General features: G+C 36.3%; 3 protein-coding genes across 6 annotated transcripts; 2 read left to right on the top strand and 1 right to left on the bottom strand.

The window, feature by feature from the left end:
- Nucleotides 1–708: 708 nt before the first annotated feature.
- On the top strand, nucleotides 709–6855 carry LOC114361059 (thioredoxin domain-containing protein 11). Of its 4 annotated transcripts, none has more exons than XM_028315976.1 (12): nucleotides 709–1150; nucleotides 1236–1446; nucleotides 1732–1855; nucleotides 1941–2047; nucleotides 2124–2321; nucleotides 2645–2851; nucleotides 2925–3382; nucleotides 3599–3911; nucleotides 4044–4283; nucleotides 5157–5347; nucleotides 6014–6170; nucleotides 6450–6855. In XM_028315976.1, exons 1-12 carry the CDS (start codon nucleotides 942–944, stop codon nucleotides 6750–6752), a joined length of 2718 nt encoding a protein of 905 aa, XP_028171777.1. In that variant the 5' UTR covers nucleotides 709–941; the 3' UTR covers nucleotides 6753–6855. The 4 variants fall into 4 exon arrangements, with proteins under 4 accessions (XP_028171777.1, XP_028171775.1, XP_028171779.1 ...); XM_028315974.1 differs by having other exon boundaries at nucleotides 711–1150; nucleotides 6011–6170; XM_028315978.1 differs by having other exon boundaries at nucleotides 712–1150; nucleotides 6014–6146.
- Nucleotides 6856–7321: 466 nt separating this feature from the next.
- On the bottom strand, nucleotides 7322–12948 carry LOC114361083 (carboxypeptidase B). The gene is made up of 8 exons (XM_028316007.1): nucleotides 12779–12948; nucleotides 12254–12483; nucleotides 11303–11408; nucleotides 10454–10665; nucleotides 9678–9835; nucleotides 9485–9604; nucleotides 8970–9108; nucleotides 7322–7459 (listed from the first exon to the last, which is right to left on the bottom strand). Exons 1-8 carry the CDS (start codon nucleotides 12943–12945, stop codon nucleotides 7350–7352), a joined length of 1242 nt encoding a protein of 413 aa, XP_028171808.1. The 5' UTR covers nucleotides 12946–12948; the 3' UTR covers nucleotides 7322–7349.
- A 148-nt stretch (nucleotides 12949–13096) lies between these two features.
- Nucleotides 13097–18661, top strand: LOC114361082 (uncharacterized). The gene is made up of 12 exons (XM_028316006.1): nucleotides 13097–13276; nucleotides 13351–13701; nucleotides 13787–13941; nucleotides 14019–14720; nucleotides 14797–14965; nucleotides 15151–15314; nucleotides 15517–15670; nucleotides 16487–16638; nucleotides 16982–17038; nucleotides 17241–17325; nucleotides 17509–17624; nucleotides 17912–18661. Exons 1-12 carry the CDS (start codon nucleotides 13141–13143, stop codon nucleotides 18098–18100), a joined length of 2430 nt encoding a protein of 809 aa, XP_028171807.1. The 5' UTR covers nucleotides 13097–13140; the 3' UTR covers nucleotides 18101–18661.
- The last annotated feature ends 1309 nt before the right edge of the window (nucleotides 18662–19970 follow it).

Here is a 19970-nt window from a genome sequence, read left to right as displayed (position 1 = left end):
TTTTTAGGGAGCCGGCACGGCTCACCCGTAAACGTCACATGAACTGTCAAACTTAGATTAAAACTAATCTAAGTGAAAAATTGGTAAACACGTCTGACGAATTTTAATTAATTAAAACGTTTTGTGCTGTGAAAGGGTGTCTAAAATACATCAGAAAAACGAAAGAAAGTGACCAGTGTTACATTTCATAAGTAAGTACTACAATTCGACGCGTATTTTGCTTGAATTTGGCTTTCAAAAATTAAATACGGGAATGATACTAGTAACAAGAAAATTTATTTCCCCTATTGTTCGCCGTACAAATACACTTCCTTTTTTATGAAATCGAGACTTTTAAGTCGATTTATCTTATTGTTATTAGGTAGGTACTTTGAATTCAATAAATAAGTAAGTACATGATGCGTTTTGTTTTTGTTAATTATAAAATAATTAAAAACGTATTAAAAATTTCCCTACTTTCGGGAAAATCGCCTTCACTGTCTACACTCCCCAACAAAATTGACACTAATGACATAAGATTTTTGCCTCACTCTTGACGAAGCGTTTGTATGAAGACTATCCATCTAGGTTTTATTAATCTAAGGTTGTACCACAATAAAACTTTTAGATAGCATGAATTCGATACGATTGTAATACGATTAATGATATAAAACTTCATACCAAAGCCGTATTTGTTTAAAAAAATATCCTGACAGCTGGCTGTCAGATTGACTGATGAATGAAATGACAGATGATTTGTTCGTTCGTGTTTCTTGTTTGGATACTGAAACTGTGAACAAATAATGTAAAAACTAGTTTTTATGATCATTTATTATGCTTCTGCAGATTTTTCATGAAATTGTGATTACAAATGAAAACCTTAGTTCATGTAGAATAATTCTGCAATGCCTTAAAATCGGTGAACGAGTTTCAAAGTTCTGCATGTTTATGACTGACGTGTAATGTTTCCAACGGCGGACACTGAAGATATCGTACAGGTCACGTCATTAAATAGAAAACCGTGTGTTAATAGCGATGTACGAGATTCGTCTGATAATACACAACTTGCAAAACAACAAACTAACAGGGAGTTAACGTTAAACATGTTGGTCAAAGAAATTATATTTTGCATAGCTGTTGCACTCACAACATACGGAGCTCTGCACAATCCGTAAGTTCCTCCTTTAACTAAGAGGTGTTAGTATTCAAATCCGATCGTGTGAGTGAATTATCTTTTGTTTTTTTCTCAATTTTAGGCCCCCAAAAATATCAAAACATCCTCAAGCTGTGAGATTCTTTGACCCAGAATCTGCAGTTACCGACTGGTATAGAGGTCAGCTAAGTGATGCCTTAGGTGTTGTCAACAGTGTGGATATCTCATTTGTAATGTACTATGCCCCCTGGGATGCAGAATCACAGTATGTTCGTGGAGAGTTTGACAAGGCTGCCACTGTACTGGGTGATCGGGTCAGTTATCTTTATCATAAACCAGTAAACTGGACATAATTTGTTAGAATTTATTGCTTTTCTGATTACCAGAGATTTCAATTTCATTATTATTTATAAATTTCTCATTGAAATTTCACAGTTGCTCATTTGAGACTAGATAATGAATGTGGTAATTGATCAATTTATTTATAAAAGTCTATGAATTTTTTTTACTTTCAAGTAATTAAACTTGAAGTTAATGCTAATTTAATTACATTCCTATTAATAATTTTAAATTAATTGGAAAAAATATCTTAATAACAGGTTCACTTTTCTGCAATTAACTGCTGGAATCCTGGCAGTGAGTGTAGATTACAAAACAATAAAATACCATCATGGCCTATTTTAATGGCTTATACAGTTACATCCAGAGGTGTGCTCTACAAAGGTACTTAAAACTGCAATACTCAATTTGAATGAAAAATACTTTATAACATTTTGAATGATCACATTTATTTTTTATTAATTTTCAGGACCTAGAGATGCTCAAAGTATTGTGAAATTCTTACAGTTAATAATGAAACCATTAGACAGGGTTTCTTCTACTGAAGATCTAATAAATTTAATATCTATCTGTGATGTGAGTATGAGAATAATTTAACTTAATATTATTTTTACTTCTTACAATGATTCAATATGATTTATGTCATTTTTAGGCTGTAGCAATAGGTTTCACACCACTTGCTGAAACTTCAAAGTTTTATAACATTTGGTACTATGTGGCCCTGAAGGCTCGCGAGTTTGATACTGTTGGAGAAATATGCTTTGCTGTTGTGACTTCAGAATCATTGGCTGCGGAATTAGGAATTCATACTGTACCAAATGTTCGTCTCATGTTGTGGAATACTACAAAGGTATTGTAGTCATACATTATATTTTTAAGTCTACAATTTATTAAAATAGTTATTTGTCATAGTATACACAGGTGCCACACAGTGAACAAAAATTTTATTAATGTCTGAAACTGAAATTATCAATACACGTCTTTGTTTTCATGGTACCAAGTTGCTAATGTGTTGCTCTGAATACAGTGGTGTGTGTTATATTGTTCCGCTATCAGTTGCAGTAGATGTGTACTACTACTTCATACACATATATTTTTGTAGTTTGTAAAATATCTTATTTAAGTTTTAAAAATCTATAATGTTGTAAAACCTGTTAAAACTGTTTATTACAGGAATATACTGCAGAGGATCCTTTACGACCCTGGAATGAATCTGCAATTTTACAATGGGTTTTGGAGAACTTTACTCAACCAGTATCAAGAATAATACCTATGTGGAAGAAGGCTTTTAGTTTTGAAAGATATGCAGATGGAAATCCTATTTTGATATTATTTACTCCTTTAAATCCCTTGTATGAGCAGATACCTTCATATGCTTTGGTATGTACCTAATATAGATTGATATTAATCATTCTGATATAGAATTTCTTACTCAAATATGTTTTTCTTACAGTTGCGTGAAGTTGCAATGGAGTACTACAGCTGTAAAACAAATAACTCAAACTATTTGACATCTGAACTTATAAGAATACAAAAGATCCAGAGATTGATATATGAACGAAGGAATTACGCAAAATATTGTGAAAGTCTTAAGCATCGAAAGCCTAAACAGAATTTAAATTATAAGAGAGAAATAGTTTCACATAATAATAAGTATCCTTGGTATAATGCCACACATAATACCCCAAAAACATTGGCATTTGACTACCTCCTGAAACACAGATTGGCTATGTCTAAAGCATTAGACAGTGCTAATGATGAGGCAGACATTGTGGCGACCTTGGCCATGTTGCAGCAATGTGATACAAAAGTAATGCCAGCTGAAAAAGAGTTTTATGATATTTACGAGCAATGTGAAAAATATGAGGAAAGCTTGGCACCTGAACAGGAGTTGGAATCAGATTGTTCAAAGTGAGACTTTTTTTTAATAATCCTTGCAATAGTAGCATTAGATTCCACAACAGACGTAGTTATATTTTAGCGCGAGCTTTTTTACATGGTGAGTCAAATAAATGGGTCCGGGAAAATCAGAAGGCAGAAAAACATTAACATTACTTTCCATAATTAGGGCTCATTGGTTTGACTCGCACTGTAGAGTTTTTATAAAACTTGAAATTCTTTTTTCAGCTTAGAGACTTCTATGCTGCCATTTGATGATGACCCGTTATCAGTTGAAAATCTGTTTCATGATCACCAGCAATATCTATGTAGAATATTTAATTTTGCAAATGAAATTGGGCCACCAGTCGCACCAGCAAGGATTGCGAACGCGGAAGAGAAACAAAATATATCGCGTGTAGAAGGGCTGGCTTGTGAGAAAAATTTCACACTACACATGTTAGCTGTGGATAGTGTTCGTAATCACCATTTTGCCGAGTTTTTAGGTATTGATGTAACGAATGTGAAGGACAAAACTGCTGTCGTTATTTTAGATACTAAAGTAAGTACTCGTTAGGCCTGCCTGATGCTGATGCGATTTAATATAAATTAATAAATTTTATGGTCTATCTTCATTGGTCAACATGATAAGTTCTTTTTTTCTTAACTTTATAAGATGTTTATTTTCTTTCAGCTGGAAACCCAGTATTTGTTGTCAGAAGAATATAGTGCCAAATCTGTTAGAGATTTTATTTATAACTTTACACATAAAAAGTTGAAACGTTATTTAAGAACGCATGTTGAAGATGCATCTCACACACATTATTTCGGTTCTGAAGAGAATGTTGGCGACGAGAGTACCAACGAAAATATAGTAGATATTATAGATCTCACAACCAAGACTTTTAGAAAAATTGTGAGGACCCCAGGAACCGTAAGTATATTATTATTAGTTTTTTTTAAATATAATTTAAATACAAGGGTATTTTTACGCATTGAATAAATGGATAACCATTTTACGCATGGCAACCACTGTTTTTATTTTGCATTGTCACCATTGAAGAAAGAAGAAAGGAGAACTTTACTATGGGGTAGTAAAGTTCTCCTTTCTTCCTGATGGGCAATGCAATGCAACAAGCTGCTTAACGGTTTGTTTGTGAATTTTTCTCTTATTTGGTATCAAATAAACATTTTTTCTCTTTCATTTTCTCATTGACGCATGAGCTCTCGATTAGAAGATACATACGTTTCTAGAAATGGCAATGCCAGATTTTATATGGAAGGTGGCGTCTTTTTTTTTTCGCGCGGCCATCGACTAAACTTTGTTTTTTGATTACAAAATAGTGTAATAAACCAAACTTACTATGGCATGTATACCTCTAAACTCAGTCTGAACTGAGTTACGAGCATTAGAAGTTTGATGATTTTCATACTAGATTTGCTTTTTGCGCGCAAGTTTTGTAAGAAATTGCAACAAAATATTGCGCTATTTTTTATTGAGCTGATTCTGCTGCATACTGATGTCTGGAGCATTTAATGGATGGTATTGTTTGTTCACACATACAATGTCACTATTTTGTTGCAATTTCTTTTAAAACTTGCGCGCAAAAAGCAAATCTAGTATGTAAATCATCAAACTTCTAATGCTCGTAACTCAGTTCAGACTGAGTTTAGAGGTATACATGTCATAGTAAGTTTGGTTTATTACACTATTTTGTAATCAAAAAACAAAGTTTGGTCGATGGCCGCGCGAAAAAAAAAGACGCCAATTTCCGGCATTGTCTTTTGCAATTATTTATAAAAACAGGTGAGCATCGTAGCGGTTTGCGGCGGCGCGTGCAGCGCGGGCACGACGCGCGCAATTTCGGCCGCCGCGCGGCTGCTGCGCTCGTGTGGCGTGCGCGCGCGCCCGGCTCGCCTCGACGCGCTGCGACACGATCTGCCGTGGCACTACACCGCGAGTCATTACCCCACTATCTTCGTATTCAGTGCTGACGGGTGAGTGAGCAATACTAAATATCTAGCTCCCCGGAAAAACAATTGAACATCGAAATATAAATTGGTCGCGCTCACCCGCCCCGACGCGCTTCGCCACGTCTAGCCGTGGCATTATACCGCCAGTCATTACCTCACTAAATTTGTGTTTAGTGCCGATGGGTGAGTGCATGTTAAATATACTTAAAATTAAGTCTGAGCATGAGTATACTTAAGTTACAAGACTTACAACTCAATGCATACTGAAAGTCGACACAATAAGGCCGCAGTCGCAGCGCCTCTACCGACCGTGACAAACGCGATGTGCGTTGCGCCACTGTAGTGTTTCCTCACGCCTCTAATTTTAAGGCGTTGAAGACGTCTTTTCCGCAGTGCAGCGGTCCGCCGGGTAGTTCTACATACAACAACGTCAACGTCACATGTGTGACATGTATGAAGCCCGTGTGACATTTCCCTAAGGCCCAGTTCGCACTACGGTTAAACCGCCGCGGTTTTAATCGCGTGATATTTCAAGTACATAAAACTAATGCCAGCGTCTGCACTGCGGCTTTTTCCCGCGTATATGTTTCGGGTGGTCTCGCGGTTTGGCGGTTTACCGCTTGCGGGAAAAAACCGTAGTGCGGACTCAGCCTAAGACTATTTTTTAAATATGTCAATCTGTTACAGCAGTCGCGAGGCGGAGTCCCGCACGTATCCCGCGGCGCAGCGCGTGTCGTCGAGCGGGCTGGTGGCGCTGGCGTTGCGAGCGCTCGGCCCGCGCCGCCATTTGCGCGTGCGACTCGCGTTATGTGCCGCCACGCAGGTCAGTGGCTTGGACTCTATCTATGTAAGGAATAAGGCTCATTTTTGTTGGTTGGTCGTTTTAAAACCAAAATTTGAAATTATTTATGACAAAGCTAGCGTATTATAATTAATGAGTTATTTGGACTTTTCTTTGTTTTGAAATTAATATTTGTTGGTTCAGTTGATTTGGAAAACAAGTGATGTCAATTTATTATTTCCACAAAAACTATTAAAAATTAATACTTTGGTTGGACCATCCTTTATTCGGTCCGCTTTTGCTTGATGCTATTGTTGGAATAACATGGTAAATGTTTGTTTGCAGATGTTATCGGATAAGAAGACTTGCCTAAGAGAGTTGAGAGAGCACGTGACCACCGTTATAGCTCGAAGCCTGAAGTACTGGCGGCGCACTGAACACAGGGAGCTCAAGGCTGCCCTCCTCAGGAGACTGCAGTACCTACACCAAGTGTCGCTCGACTTGAGCACCCTCCACATCACAGATCTCCACGAAAATAGTCAGAAACAAAAGACTTTGCTAAACTCCCTCAGCCTACTATCCGAGAATTGGGACATAGATGTTTCAATATTAAGCAAAAATGTCACATCAACAGAAATCAGAAGTTGATATTAACTTATGTTTTTGTATATAGTGTACATTGCTCATTTTATAAAATACCTATTATTTATTTTTAGAGGATAAACAGTTATTAAATGTTGGCTAAAAGTCATGTTGTTGTTTTGAATTTATAACGCCAAATCCCTCACGTCCTGTAAGGAACTGCGCCCCGATTGCGCTAAATATTTTCAACTGCAACGCAACTGGACGACGAACGTAAATCAGCTTTTTTCACAAATTCATATCGCGCGGTGTCGCTTTGACAGCTTGTTCAAACGACGCTGTAACGTAAACGGAATGCAATGAGGGTTTTCGCGATTGAAAAATCCGCCAGATGGCAATACGTAGACGCGAGGTCCAAATGCTGCATGATTGGTGGATTTTGACATATCTGTCACTGTCATGTCGCAATTAAAGATGAATAAATTGGAGACCTTACAAATTAACGCAATCGGGGCCCTGGATAGAAGAACACCTACAGTAATACAAGGTGAGCGAAGTGTGATCTACTTCATTCATCAAATTAAAAACGCTGATTTTCATTACAAAAGAATAATTTTATTTAAAATACTGAATAATACCAAAAAAGATGAACATTGACTAGAACTAAAATTCAACGTCTCTGCCAAAGAATGACAGCGTGTTCTGCCTGGTGCTGCTACGCCACCCGCGCACGACGCTAAATATCGTCGACATGGATTTCTTCACGTATGTCTCTGAAAAAGAGGCATATTTTCATTCGAGTCTGGATACGTAAACTTTTGTTGATAAAAATCGCGAAAATTATTGCGTTACATCCATGCCCTTTGAAAACGCAAGACCTTTGCGTAGCATTAATTCCATATTCTACGACTACGACGCCGTAGCTACGAACGCTGTAATTAAGTACTACTGTCGATTAAGTACTACAGTAACAGCACTGTTACTGTAGTACTTAATCGACCTTCCAGCAGGATAAACTGAAAACGTCATTAGATGCATGCACTTTGATTGACCGCAGACCTTTGTGTAGCATTTCCGTAGTCCACACGCTACGACCACGACGCCGTAGCTACGAACGTAGCGCTGTAGTAAGTAGCAAAGTGGGAATGGGAATGATCATCTTTAACGACCTTGTAGCTGGATAAACTGAAAACGTTATTAGATCCACGACTGCAGACCTCTGCGTAGCATTTCCGTAGTCCACACGCTACGACTACGACGACGTAGCTACGAACATAGCGCTGTAGTAAGTAGCAAAGTGGGAATGGGAATGATCATCTTTAACGACCTTGTAGCTGGATAAACTGATAACGTTATTTGATCCATGACAGCAGACCTCTGCGTAGCATTTCCGTAGTCCACATGGTACGACTACGACGACGCCTAAGCTAAGGTGATAATGGGTTAGTAAAATTTATTGATAAGAATCGCGAAAAAATTGCTAATTGGCACATTTTGATAATGAAGACCTCTGCGTAGCATTTCCGTAGTCTAAACGCTACGACTACGACGCCGTAGCTACGAACGTAGCGCTGTAGTAAGTAGCATAGTAAGGATGAAAATCTATAATGACCTTGTAGCTGGATAAACTGAAAACGTTATTGGATCCATGCCATTTAATACCGCAGACCTCTTGGTATCAATTTCCGTAGATGCGCTACGATTACGACGCCGTAGCTACGAACGTAGCGCTGTAGTAAAAATAGCATACCGGGAATCCTTAGACAGGATAACTGTTCGTTGAAGACGGCATGCAAAAGGAATTTACCTATAGATGAACTTTGGTCCATCCATAGTTTACGGTTTTCTTTTTTTTTTATTTATTAGGACAACCATCAAGAGAAACACGCATACGTCATGTATAACTAAAAGTGCTTAGAACTAAGTGTTGTCTTAATTAAAGGCTGCCACGGCATGCAATGTGGACAGTTGCAAATTTAAAAACTAAGAAATACACTCGCGAGCAAAAATATGGAATCACCCAATTTATTCCGAGCGATCATAAGAACTAAATGACTAATAGAAGATCAATAAAAATGGTACCATTTTAAAGGAGATATTATAAACTTAAAATTGATACCATAGATACATACAATACAAAGTCATTCAGTTCTTAAGACCGCTCACAGCACAGCGCACCTAAATTTCAATGGCTTACTTATAACAAAAAATGTATGTTTCATTATGAAAAATTGATAAAATGACTAAGAAATGTTTCTATAAGTAATAATACACAATACTTACCCAACAAGCTGAAGTCTGTGTAGTTGGGAAACAATGCATGATACGGCTTGATGAGGAACACTAGATCTACCCCCACCACTCCTGACAAGTAGTCGCTCAGCGAGCCCGCCACCCTTACGTCATTGCTGCTTTGGTGTACCTGCAGTGAACAAAATATTGTAGGTACCAAGTAGAGGTTCGAGTATTTTAAACTTCTGATAACATTAAATACTGTTAAAAATTCAAGGGCAATGCAAAAAGTCTTCAATTATTGACACATTTCTACTTTCTTTGATATATTATTAAGATTGTAAATGATAAATTAAGATCTTGTTGTTTGATAAAACGAGTTGTAAGTATTATTTGGTTCATTTAGATTAGATGGTTTTGTCTTGATACCTACTAATGCACTTGCGATTTTAAATAACGAAAGTATTTGAATTGCGTGTTTGATGTTCATGATAAACAAGTTTATTGGTTACGAACTAGGTAAGTAGATGGTTATAGCTGTTGTTGTAGTCTAATGCACTACTGACCTCATAAAGTCGTCCGTCTGGAAGTCGCGATTGCCTTGCAGTATATTCACCGATGTCTTGCAATGTGCGGTAGTTGCTAGGTTGCCGCGTCGAATATCGCCATGGATACAAAATGTACTCCTGAAAACGGAAAAATATACAAAAACAAAATTCTTTCTAATGGATAAGTAGAAAACAAATGAATGAATCATACTTTTTTAGGCACGAAACTGGCATGCAAATGTATTGCAAGATGAATAATGTCTCCGAGACGATCGACGTATTTGCGAATAGCCTGAGATTCACTCGTAGAAAATGGTTTAACGCCTGGGTAGAACTGTGAGCAACGTTCAGGCGTTCTGTGTACGTCGTCTGAAAACCATGAAACATCAATTACTGAATACGTTCCAAATCAATAAAATCAATCTAAAATTATTAATAAAATCACGTTCGCAATAGACATTCAATTGAGACCTGAGGGTTTAACTATATATTTTTAGGCTCAAGCTTTTACAATGTATAGTTCCAAAATACTGGACTGTCCTGTCGATGACATTGACAGTGGGGCGCCACCGTCAATACCGGATCGCTGGTTCAGATTTTTGCCATGTTGGAAACCATATAGTTGAACGATGGTAGCGCCCCCCTGTCATTGAGTTTGGTGGGACAGTTCAGCGTGGGTCATCTATAGAGAGCTCTAATTTATGAAAATACTGATAGATTCAGTTGTAGAATTCAAAATGCTCGAACGAACACTAATAGATGGCGCTGTCTGTATTAAAATGTAAGAACTTGTGAAATCAAAGAAAACGGTTTTATAGTAATGCCACGCCGATATTTAGAAATAGATAGAGATTGTTTGCAAATCATAACAAACGCAATTTCAGCGTGAACCTCAAAACGGCCGTTAAATTGTTTTTTATTTACATGCAAGTATTTAAGTACATATGTAGGTTGAATAAATTAAAATGCTATGATAAGAAAACTGACCTTGCCAGTGATAAGCGAAATTGCGATTAACGTTGGTACCAAAGCAAGTCTCTTGCGCATTTTCCTTGTCCACATTTTTGTGCCAATGGTTAGGGCGGGTTTTGTTTCTTGCCGTTATATTTCGAGACCATATTAGTGGGTCTACGGGTCTCAAGTCGCGTAGGGTTTGAGTGAAGTGGAGACCGTCAGGATTGCCCATGGGTATCAGATACCTACAATATTGTAAAAAATACATTGTAAGGAAACGTTTTTAATGTTGAAGCTAACCAAGCTTTGTAAAATTCCGAATTACTTTCAATAAAGCTCTTCCGATCTAGGAATTTGAGCCGGAGATTAAATTCAACAATATTATTCAAAGACAAATGTTAGTTTTTACTACCTAAATCTAGATTGAAAGGTGTATAGCAAGACTGAGAGAAAGAAAAGTTGGGATAAAAATGCTTCTAGTAGAGCAAATTGACGATTTTTATACAAACGACCCAAAGAGTATCTACCTACCTACAGCAAACAAAACATCAAACTATATATTTTATGTTTGTGAAAGAATCGCACTTATTGCAACTGTATAGTGTTTAGCTCTAAGTGCTCAGATCTTTACATAGGTATTGTTCGGATATATCGATGTTGCTTATTCACCATTAGCGCCCCTTCATAGGTACCGATTAGAGACCAATCAGTGACAGGTGATTAATTATATTTCGTTAATTAGATATCGTCGGTATTAGATGATAGGTTTATAATACCTACTCAAAAGACGTAATAATGGCAGGTAATATCAATTTCTTTGGGAATTTCATAAAAAAATAAATGTCCTGGAAGATACGATTATAATTTAAATTTTTTACTAACCAATCGTAATCATTAAAGAAAGGGGTTTGGTAGTTGCTATCATACAACAACTTGTCTGCCAGTTCCAGGATCGCGTTAGGAGCTCCCCATGCCATTCCATTCAATCCTAAAAAATAAAATGTGCGAGTAGTTGTGATAAAAATTAATTGAAAATATTTCACAATAAGTAAGTTAATTCATTCGGTACCTAGATAATGTAGAGAGCACGTTAATCCGTCACGTGTTGACTCTACCTTTATCTTTATACGAATCATGAAACCTTTTAGAAGCTTATACCAAAGGTTTTTCAGCTCACGCAGTAGAAAAAAGAAAGTTTAATGGAACCAAAGTTTATAATAAAGGCGGCCGACTTCAAATCCACTCCTAGAGATAAAATTTAAAGCAACCTTCCTTTTTATGTCATACATCAAAGTGATTAAAGGCAATTCCAACATTATTAAAATTCACGAAAGAGGCGATTAGTCCAGCTAATACCTTTTGATTTAAAGATTAAGTAATTGATTAGGTGTAATTTATCATTTCGATTCGCGTAATACCTACCTGTTCATCAATTATTTTGTATGAAAACTGAATTGTTGACAATAATTATTAACATTTCACATGATTGCCTAATAATAAAAATATGTTTATGTTTATGAAATACATAAATTCTACAAAAAAATAAAGATTCTCATAAACATTCAGGCGGTCTTATCGCTAGGAAGCGCATTCTCGTGGATACGTCAGAGATTTCTACGACATGAATAACGATAATATAATTAAAGTTCTTAAACGAGCCATATGTATGTAGTTAGGCAGAACGTTCGTTACAAGACCTTGACTTCCCATTGTTTTTCAAGTTAGTGCCTATTTAAGACGAGCTAATAACAAATTTAATAATTACAAAAGTGCTTAATACCGGATCTTAGTAAAACAAATCATGTTAATACAGCCAAAGAAATTGAACTATACCTCCAATAACTAGAATCCCTGGCTTCTTGCTTTGTCTATCACTATGTAGCTCTAATGCTACAATACTTCGGTTCTCAAAGGTGGTTGGTTTCAGGTAGACCACTCGAGCAACCGACTTGTCCTCGTGGGCAATTCGTTTCGACTCTTCCATCACGGTTTTGTGATCAAAATATCGGTTGAATTTTAGATCTGCTCCAAGAGATCTCACTGTTCTCATTTTAGCTCCTGATCTGAAGAAAATATGTTTTAATGAAAACTAGTTTTGTAATAGGATTCTTGCCCCTTGTCTAATTATTAGATTTTCATGATAAAGTATACCTACACAGATTTTCAAAATTAGGGATAAGTGACGGTTACCTACACCTTACTTATGTAGTATTAATTGGAAATGTATTAAACTACCTACCAGCTAAACATTTTAGTCATATTATGATAATTTCAAAATAAGGTGTTTCAAATATAACTCTGTTTCGTTAATCTTAATCTGTTTCGAAAATAAAAGGAATAAAGTAAAATGGAACTCACTGTTCATAATTTCGCGGTGGAAATAAAATAATAAACAAAGCACCAAACACATACATAACAGTTATTAAATAAATTTTAATCTGTAAAAGCATTTTGCGTGTCTCTATAAACTTAAAATAATGTGTAATTTTCTCAAAAAGAAAAGTTTGTCTCCAATAAACTGTCATTGAAGGTTTTGGCGTATGACATTCAGTGAACCAATGGAGACGGGATTTCAACCATAAACTTTTGCTTCAAAACTATTTCTTAACGAATAAGATCATTATCAAAGGAGATAATCTTTCATTCATGGTGACACTGTTCCGTCTGGCCAGCAGAATTAAAAATATCTAGCACGTCAATTTGTCAATGCACAACATGCGATGTCAAAGTATTGGATTTTTGTTATCATGAAAAGTTATTTAGTTTTGATAATATTAGGTTTTACACAGTTAGTAATTGGTTTAGATCTATCCAACATTACATATGATGATAATGATCCTGTATGCCCTATCAGCTGTAAGTGTTACAAATTACAATAAAGCTATCTCTACAAAATTATACACAACTATTCTCATCTTGCTTGTTTTCAGTGTTTCGAAAGAAAAGAGCGCATACTGAATACACAAGATGGAGAGCAAATCAAGAAACTACCGCCGAATTCATAGTAAAAGTATTAGACGATGATATGACAACTCCAAACACTAAACAAATCGTGGCAGTGAACATTCAGCCGGTGACCAAAGGGAGTGAGAAGATAATTGTCGGTGGTGTGATCGTCCCACCAGCTACCACTCCATCCACATTGTCTGATCTGGCCCGAGACTACACACGTTTTGTTCCTCCTACTACGGTACCCATAACCCGATTGGATGAAGAGTTATTTCTAGCACCGGCAACACTTCCTAGAACCCTAGATCAGCTTCCTCCAATAAAACCTAAAGGTAAACCATACGGTTTACTTGTTTTAAAATGTCAAATACTCATAATAAAACTAGATTATCGTGAGACTCGCTGGCGTATTTGCAGGGCGAAACTCGCAGCGCGACGAAAGTCCTCCAGCTAGCCCACAATTTTTGGCCCGCACTCCAACACTTTACGCTCGGCAATATGCACCAATTGCGCCCGTAGCATTTACGCGTCGAGTGACTATTTCTCCACTGAAACCACCTACATCCTCGCGAGTAAGTATGTGATATTATATTTTTGTCCGCATAACGACTTGGCATTAATCATTTTCTGATATACTCTATCTCAATAGAAGCTTCAAGAATCAATTGATATGTCCACATACCCAACGAGAACCTCCGTATTAACAGATATAATATGGCCTACAAGAACAGAACACACCCCTAACGAATATAAAGCTTTACACAATTTTTTTAAAGATATTAGTTCTGATGTTTTGGTAACAAGAAGTACTTTTCATCCTGTTCGAACTTCTACCACATATGCTCCTGTTGATGAAGACAATGAAATCACAATTCGTACTGAAACCAGTTATGACAATAATAAACAAACAGATGTGGAATCTCGAAGAAAAGTTGAAAAAGCTCTGGAAAAGAATGATAAAGATCCGGACTCTGCTTATAATATGATGTTTTATAACGATGAAGATATTGAAAGCACAAGCAAAAAAGATGAACAAGACCAAGCAGATAATTACGACGAAAGAAATAAAAGCCAAGAAGAGCCAGATAGTACAACTGAAAAAGAGTTAACACTGACTAATACAGTATTCACAAGTGAATCAGAGGCTGTTACAGGAACAGAAAATAATAATTTTGACGAAACGAATGTAACTTACAGAAGCTCATTCATACCAGATAATACACAACCTGCTGCAGAATCATCTACTGCACAAGTATTATCTAAAGAAAAAGTTAGAGGAAAACGGAGACCAATTTGTAATCTGCTTAAATTACGACAATTAAATTTTAATTCACCTCGAACTCTACCAGAGGTATTTTATTAGATTATTTTTACACTTTTTTCATTACATATTTTACGTATCATTTCATTTCTAATTATTGTAATAGATAGTAGCACAACTAAAACAATGGGCTGAAACCAGTCCTCTGGCGAAGTGGGAAGACATCACAAGTGGCAACCTTACTACAATGGAAAATCCTATATACATGATGATCGTGGATGATCCTAGCAGCGGTCAAATAGTTTCAGCTAAAAAAACTGTAATGATTATTGCGGGTATGTTATTGCTTTGTGTTGTTTACAAAACTCAGTTTTGCTCAAAGCTCCATCTTCTATGTCCCAAGACAAACGGTATGCTTTAAAATTGTTTATGTTATTAGTTAAATTATGTTACAAAGTAAACACGAACTATACTTTTAAGCCACGTTAGACGTAATTCTCATGGTGTCCTGATGTTCTAGGAATCCAAGGACGAGATCATCACGCAGTGGCAGCAGCCATGTACGTGCTTTATCAGCTGATAGAGCGCAGTGAAGCTCATTCGGACCTGCTCACCAAATATCGTTTCTGGATCATTCCGGTCTTTAATCCTGATGGATATGACTATTCAATGACATTTCCTCATGTATGTAACCTTCAAAATGTCATTTATTGATTGATATCTGATATTGTACAATCGCCAGCACATCATACATAAATTATACATATATAAAAAAAATGCACCTATTTAAATAAATAAATATATAATTATAAGTGGTAGGTAGAGTGCTGTCGAAAGTAAGTACAATTATGCAATTTCAATGTTTGTTATTTGTGTATTTTTAAAGCGAAGGGAATGGTCAAAAAACTTGCGTCAAAACTGGGATATTTGCAAGACTCGTGACTCATGCACGACTTGCGAGTTATACGGTCTTCGGTGCACCGTTCAACCATGCTACGGTGTCAACCTCGACAGGAATTTTGAATACCAGTGGATCCCAGGTAGACTTAGTTCTTCTATTTTATTTTGCTAAGAAAAGTTCCATTATTTAAATATACCTAATGTGCAATAGAATCCTGAAACTGAATTTCCTGAAAGAGGAAAGCGTATTAGACTTTAGATAAATCTGAAAAACGGCTACAAAATATTCTGCGATTGACACTCAGAAGTACATAGGTTCCTATTGAAAAATCCGTTAAACTATTGGATATAATTATTGCGTCTCGCGCCAATTAGCTAAAGCGACATCAAAGACAAATTCTTTATTGTTTATTACTTTCTTTATTGCTTGTTTTATTACTCTTGGTTTCAAACAATAACCTAATCGTGATTAGTCAGAATTTGATTCTTGATAATATTTGATAGACTTTATTGCAAGATTGATATCTTTACATCGATTAACTATTGTAGTATCTTCTACTTGTTCATAGTTTATATTCAGTACCTACAGCACAGAGTTGTTAAAGCATATCCTAAGGTATTGAATGTTCTTTTAAATGTTAGGGTGACCATCAATGACATCTGCGTAACTTCGTACGTCGTGTCTTCACACGACCTCAGTACCTCTAGCATGAACAACTTTCGTCTTTGAATCGTTTGCGTATTAGATAAAATTCGATACTCAACCTTCGAATTAAACGATAACCTGACAATTTTGATTCTCAAAATAAGTTTCGTGCAATTTCACAAGGGCGCTGTTGTAGTTTTCGTACTAAATATTTTGATGGCGATTCGAGTACGCAAACAATTTGAACTCGAAAGTTTTTCGTGCTAGCCGTTGACGTCGTAGCTGATTAGGTCACTGCTTCGGTTTTCAGCGGAGGAGCTTCGCGCCGAGCACCCGTGCGGGTCGCTACACGCGGGCGCACGCCAGCTGAGCGAAGCGGAGACGTGGGCGCTCACACATTACCTCCACGAACAGCGCACTCCTCTATTCACATTCGTCGCGTTCAAGGAGGGAGAAGTTCTTGTTAGCATGACATTTTACCCTCTTATTCATTAAAAAATCAAGCAGCAATAAAGCCATCCTGATTATAGCAGTACCTAGTCTCAAGTTTTCTCAATTGTTAAGCCACTTATTTTTTCTACAAAAACAGTAATTTCGATAAAAGTATTATTTTATCGTTTTGATTGAAACTCCGCAAGATAGAATATATATAGATAGAAAAACCAATTGCATACTTTTGTATTATTTTAAAATCACTAGGCAATGTATTGATAATAAACGCATTCACTTCAAAATTACTATTACAGCTACTGTTACTACTCACAATAGTTGTAGAATTAACTGACTCAATTCAAAATGTTTTCAGGGCGTCATGTATCCCTACTCACATACCAGAAAGCTTCGAGCTTTTGATCACGTATACGTAAGTTTTTTTAAAGCTCTATTATCTAAAACACATTCAACAAATACTATTTTATACGTACCAAATATCTATTGAATAAAAAGGGAATGGTTCATTGTCATTACCAAGTTTGTGTAAACTGCGATACACTATAATGTTATTACTTTATTTAGGCATGTCTTAATTTATAGCTCATTTCTTTACCTTATAATTGTATTTCCAGAGACAACGAGCTTCACGAGCTGCTTCGGCTGCATACAGTATTAGTGGGCGGCCGTATGTAGCTGGACAGACTTCGGAATTTTTGCGTATGACTTATTTTGTTTTAACTAAGCGTAGATTTAGATGAACTTTGGATCTCTACCTAAAGTTTTAAGTTTTCGGGAAAAACCTCGTTTATCAGTTAATAGAATTTATGCGTATTGCAATTTACTTGGTATGTAGATTGTCGCCTAGATGTCAGATAAGATATCGTATTGTTTTGTCTACAGCGTTGTATGCAGGCGGCATTGAGGACTGGGTCGATGGTCACCTGGGCATAGACAACACCTACACTATCATGATGTTCCGACCGACGGATTCTTACAACTCCAAACTTATCACAGAGGTATTTTGATTAGTTTATTACGTGAACTATACTATGTGAAACTGTGCGGACCATTGCTTTAATCGATGTGGCTCGTACTACCATCGATTCAACTTTCGCGGGATAAACATTTCTTTACTTTCTATTGTGTGATGTCCGACTGCCTGAGATACATACTACAGCATTTTTTTTCATGGTTCTACCACATACCAAGTAGTAGGTACCACGGGCAAAAAGACCCTGAAATTCTCCAGGCGGGCACAGCTAAATTATCAGTACTCAGGATTAAATGGTGGGTTTTGTTACAGCGAGTGGTACACGAGGCGTACGCAGCCATGGACACCCTACTGCTGCAGAGCGTCGAACCGCTGGGCCCGCCCGCTGTCACTCTCAAAAGAACTAACACCGCCACAAGAATACGTTCAACTTATTGTAACATTTATCTAATTATTATTACTCGATTAGCAGTTTTCTTCATAAATAAACCACATTCATAAAATTAAGCGTATGTATTGGCATTTAGTATCAAAGATTTTGTTGAACATCGGAGTGTGTTCTTCAGTGAGCTTCAAGACGTTATGAGCATGAATCACAAATGGTGTTGTTTTTAATACTATGCCGTAGCTAGATATGTGAAAATTATCTTTATAGGATTCGGACCATCGATTTTGCTGATAACAAGGTAACTCGCGTGTCACTGACAAACTTAATACCCGCAATAAATAAGGATTACTACGTAATCAGTAAAGTGACGTGCTAGTTAAATCTTCACGTTTATTTAGTTAGACAATGTGTTTTGCCCCCACTTTGGCTATTTACTTGTAACATTAGTACATTCACGAGAATTTGTTTCTAAACGTAGGTTCATTTTACTAATAAATATCCTTGCTACAGTTTCTGCAACAAACACTGTTTTGTTTGTTACATCAAACCAGTCAACTTTGTTTTGTTGTGTTTGGTAAAGAAGAACCTAATTGAGGTTTCTGTGTGGTTTATGAGATTAGAAACCTGTTTAATAATATTATTAATTTGTGATATCTCTTAATTATGGTATTGAAATAAATTTCGTTATTTTATTCATATGTGTTTTCTTAGAATATTAATTTGAGAAGTATCCTAAGTTCTGAAATTTTCTTCAACTTTTGCGTATGAAATTAACTGAATCTCATAATTACCGAAATCAAGAGTTAACTAATACTTCCGATCAATATTACGTTTTTATGGATTTAATAACAATTAATTATTAAATACACTTATTCAATGTTTTATCTATTACAAAATCCATGCCAATCAGTTCAGCATTTAGATGTCAAAACGTTACAGATAGACCGTAACTTCAAACATTTTATTTATTGCTAAACATAAAAGTACAGTCCCAGTAATAAAGATTTGCTAATTTATCAATTTTACAAAATAATAGGTATATTCAGGGACGTAATATTTTTTATCGTGTACACGTGATATGACGTTCAGACTTTACCTCTGTTTCTGTGAGGTTTTTTTAAAATGTTTTCACCCACTACATATTTCTTGTAATAAGTATTGTAGTAAGTATTACAATTACTATTTATAATAGAAATAAAGATTTTCTGTTAAGATTTTTATCGATTTAAGAATAAAAAATACCTTAGGTCTGTCTTATTTACAGCATAATGCATGCATCAACCACTATGATGATTGATGTACAAGATGTGACAAGTAGATAGTAGACAAACATCCAAAGTAAGTATATCGTTTCTCAAAAAGGCATAAGTAATAAAAAATACAATTAAATTCATTTATCAGTGGTAGATATAAAAGGCATAAAGCATACTAGGAAATAAACGTTTATTTTTTATCGTCCGCAATTTTTATTAAGAAATGTAGATATCGATACATTTTCCATCATAGGTAAAAGTTAATAATTTGAAGTCTTGTAAACCAGTTTGGTAACGGCCTCTGTGGCAGGGTCTAATCTCGGACCTAGAGATCCCGGGTTCGATTTACAGATAATTTAAAGCTATTTAAGTCCGCGCTAGCTAATCAATATCAACACTTAACGGCTTTGTTATGTATCGCCAGTTGCCGCTAAGATAGCCAGAGTTTCTCTAGCTAAGAATTTTAGGTTGCCTGATCGTCAGTTTCCATCAGATGCAGGTCAAGACTCCGTTTTTTTTATCCACAACGAGGAAACTCTTGGCCTGTATCTCACCTGATGGTAAGTGATGATCAGGCCGAAGGTGGAAGCGAGCTTTACCCGGAATCCTCAATCACAGAGGAACTGGCTATCTTATCTACCTCTAACTACACAGGAGTTGCAGTGGTGGGAACGAGAGGTGGGAATAGTCCCGTTATCTTACCTCTAACTGCTGGAACACAACAATGCTG

This window comes from Ostrinia furnacalis, unplaced genomic scaffold, assembly GCF_004193835.3.
Source record: "Ostrinia furnacalis isolate ACB-3 unplaced genomic scaffold, ASM419383v2 OfSCF5400, whole genome shotgun sequence".
Lineage (NCBI taxonomy): Eukaryota > Metazoa > Arthropoda > Insecta > Lepidoptera > Crambidae > Ostrinia > Ostrinia furnacalis.
This window is presented reverse-complemented; position numbering and strand designations above follow the sequence as displayed.

Bases quoted from the DNA above. Each gene is read 5' to 3' on its own strand.
- LOC114361059 (XM_028315974.1), top strand. From the start codon at position 942: ATGTTTCCAACGGCGGACACTGAAGATATCGTACAGGTCACGTCATTA. The intron at 2,048-2,123 runs GTGAGTATGAGA...TGTCATTTTTAG, and splicing joins ATTTAATATCTATCTGTGAT to GCTGTAGCAATAGGTTTCAC. The intron at 5,348-6,010 runs GTGAGTGAGCAA...AATCTGTTACAG, and splicing joins TTCGTATTCAGTGCTGACGG to CAGTCGCGAGGCGGAGTCCC.
- LOC114361082 (XM_028316006.1), top strand. From the start codon at position 13,141: ATGTCAAAGTATTGGATTTTTGTTATCATGAAAAGTTATTTAGTTTTG. The intron at 14,721-14,796 runs GTATTTTATTAG...TTATTGTAATAG, and splicing joins CACCTCGAACTCTACCAGAG to ATAGTAGCACAACTAAAACA. The intron at 17,326-17,508 runs GTATGACTTATT...TTTTGTCTACAG, and splicing joins ACAGACTTCGGAATTTTTGC to CGTTGTATGCAGGCGGCATT.
- LOC114361083 (XM_028316007.1), bottom strand. From the start codon at position 12,945: ATGACAGTTTATTGGAGACAAACTTTTCTTTTTGAGAAAATTACACAT. The intron at 11,409-12,253 runs GTATAGTTCAAT...TTTATTTTTTAG, and splicing joins AGGGATTCTAGTTATTGGAG to GATTGAATGGAATGGCATGG. The intron at 10,666-11,302 runs GTTAGTAAAAAA...ACAATATTGTAG, and splicing joins TTCTTTAATGATTACGATTG to GTATCTGATACCCATGGGCA.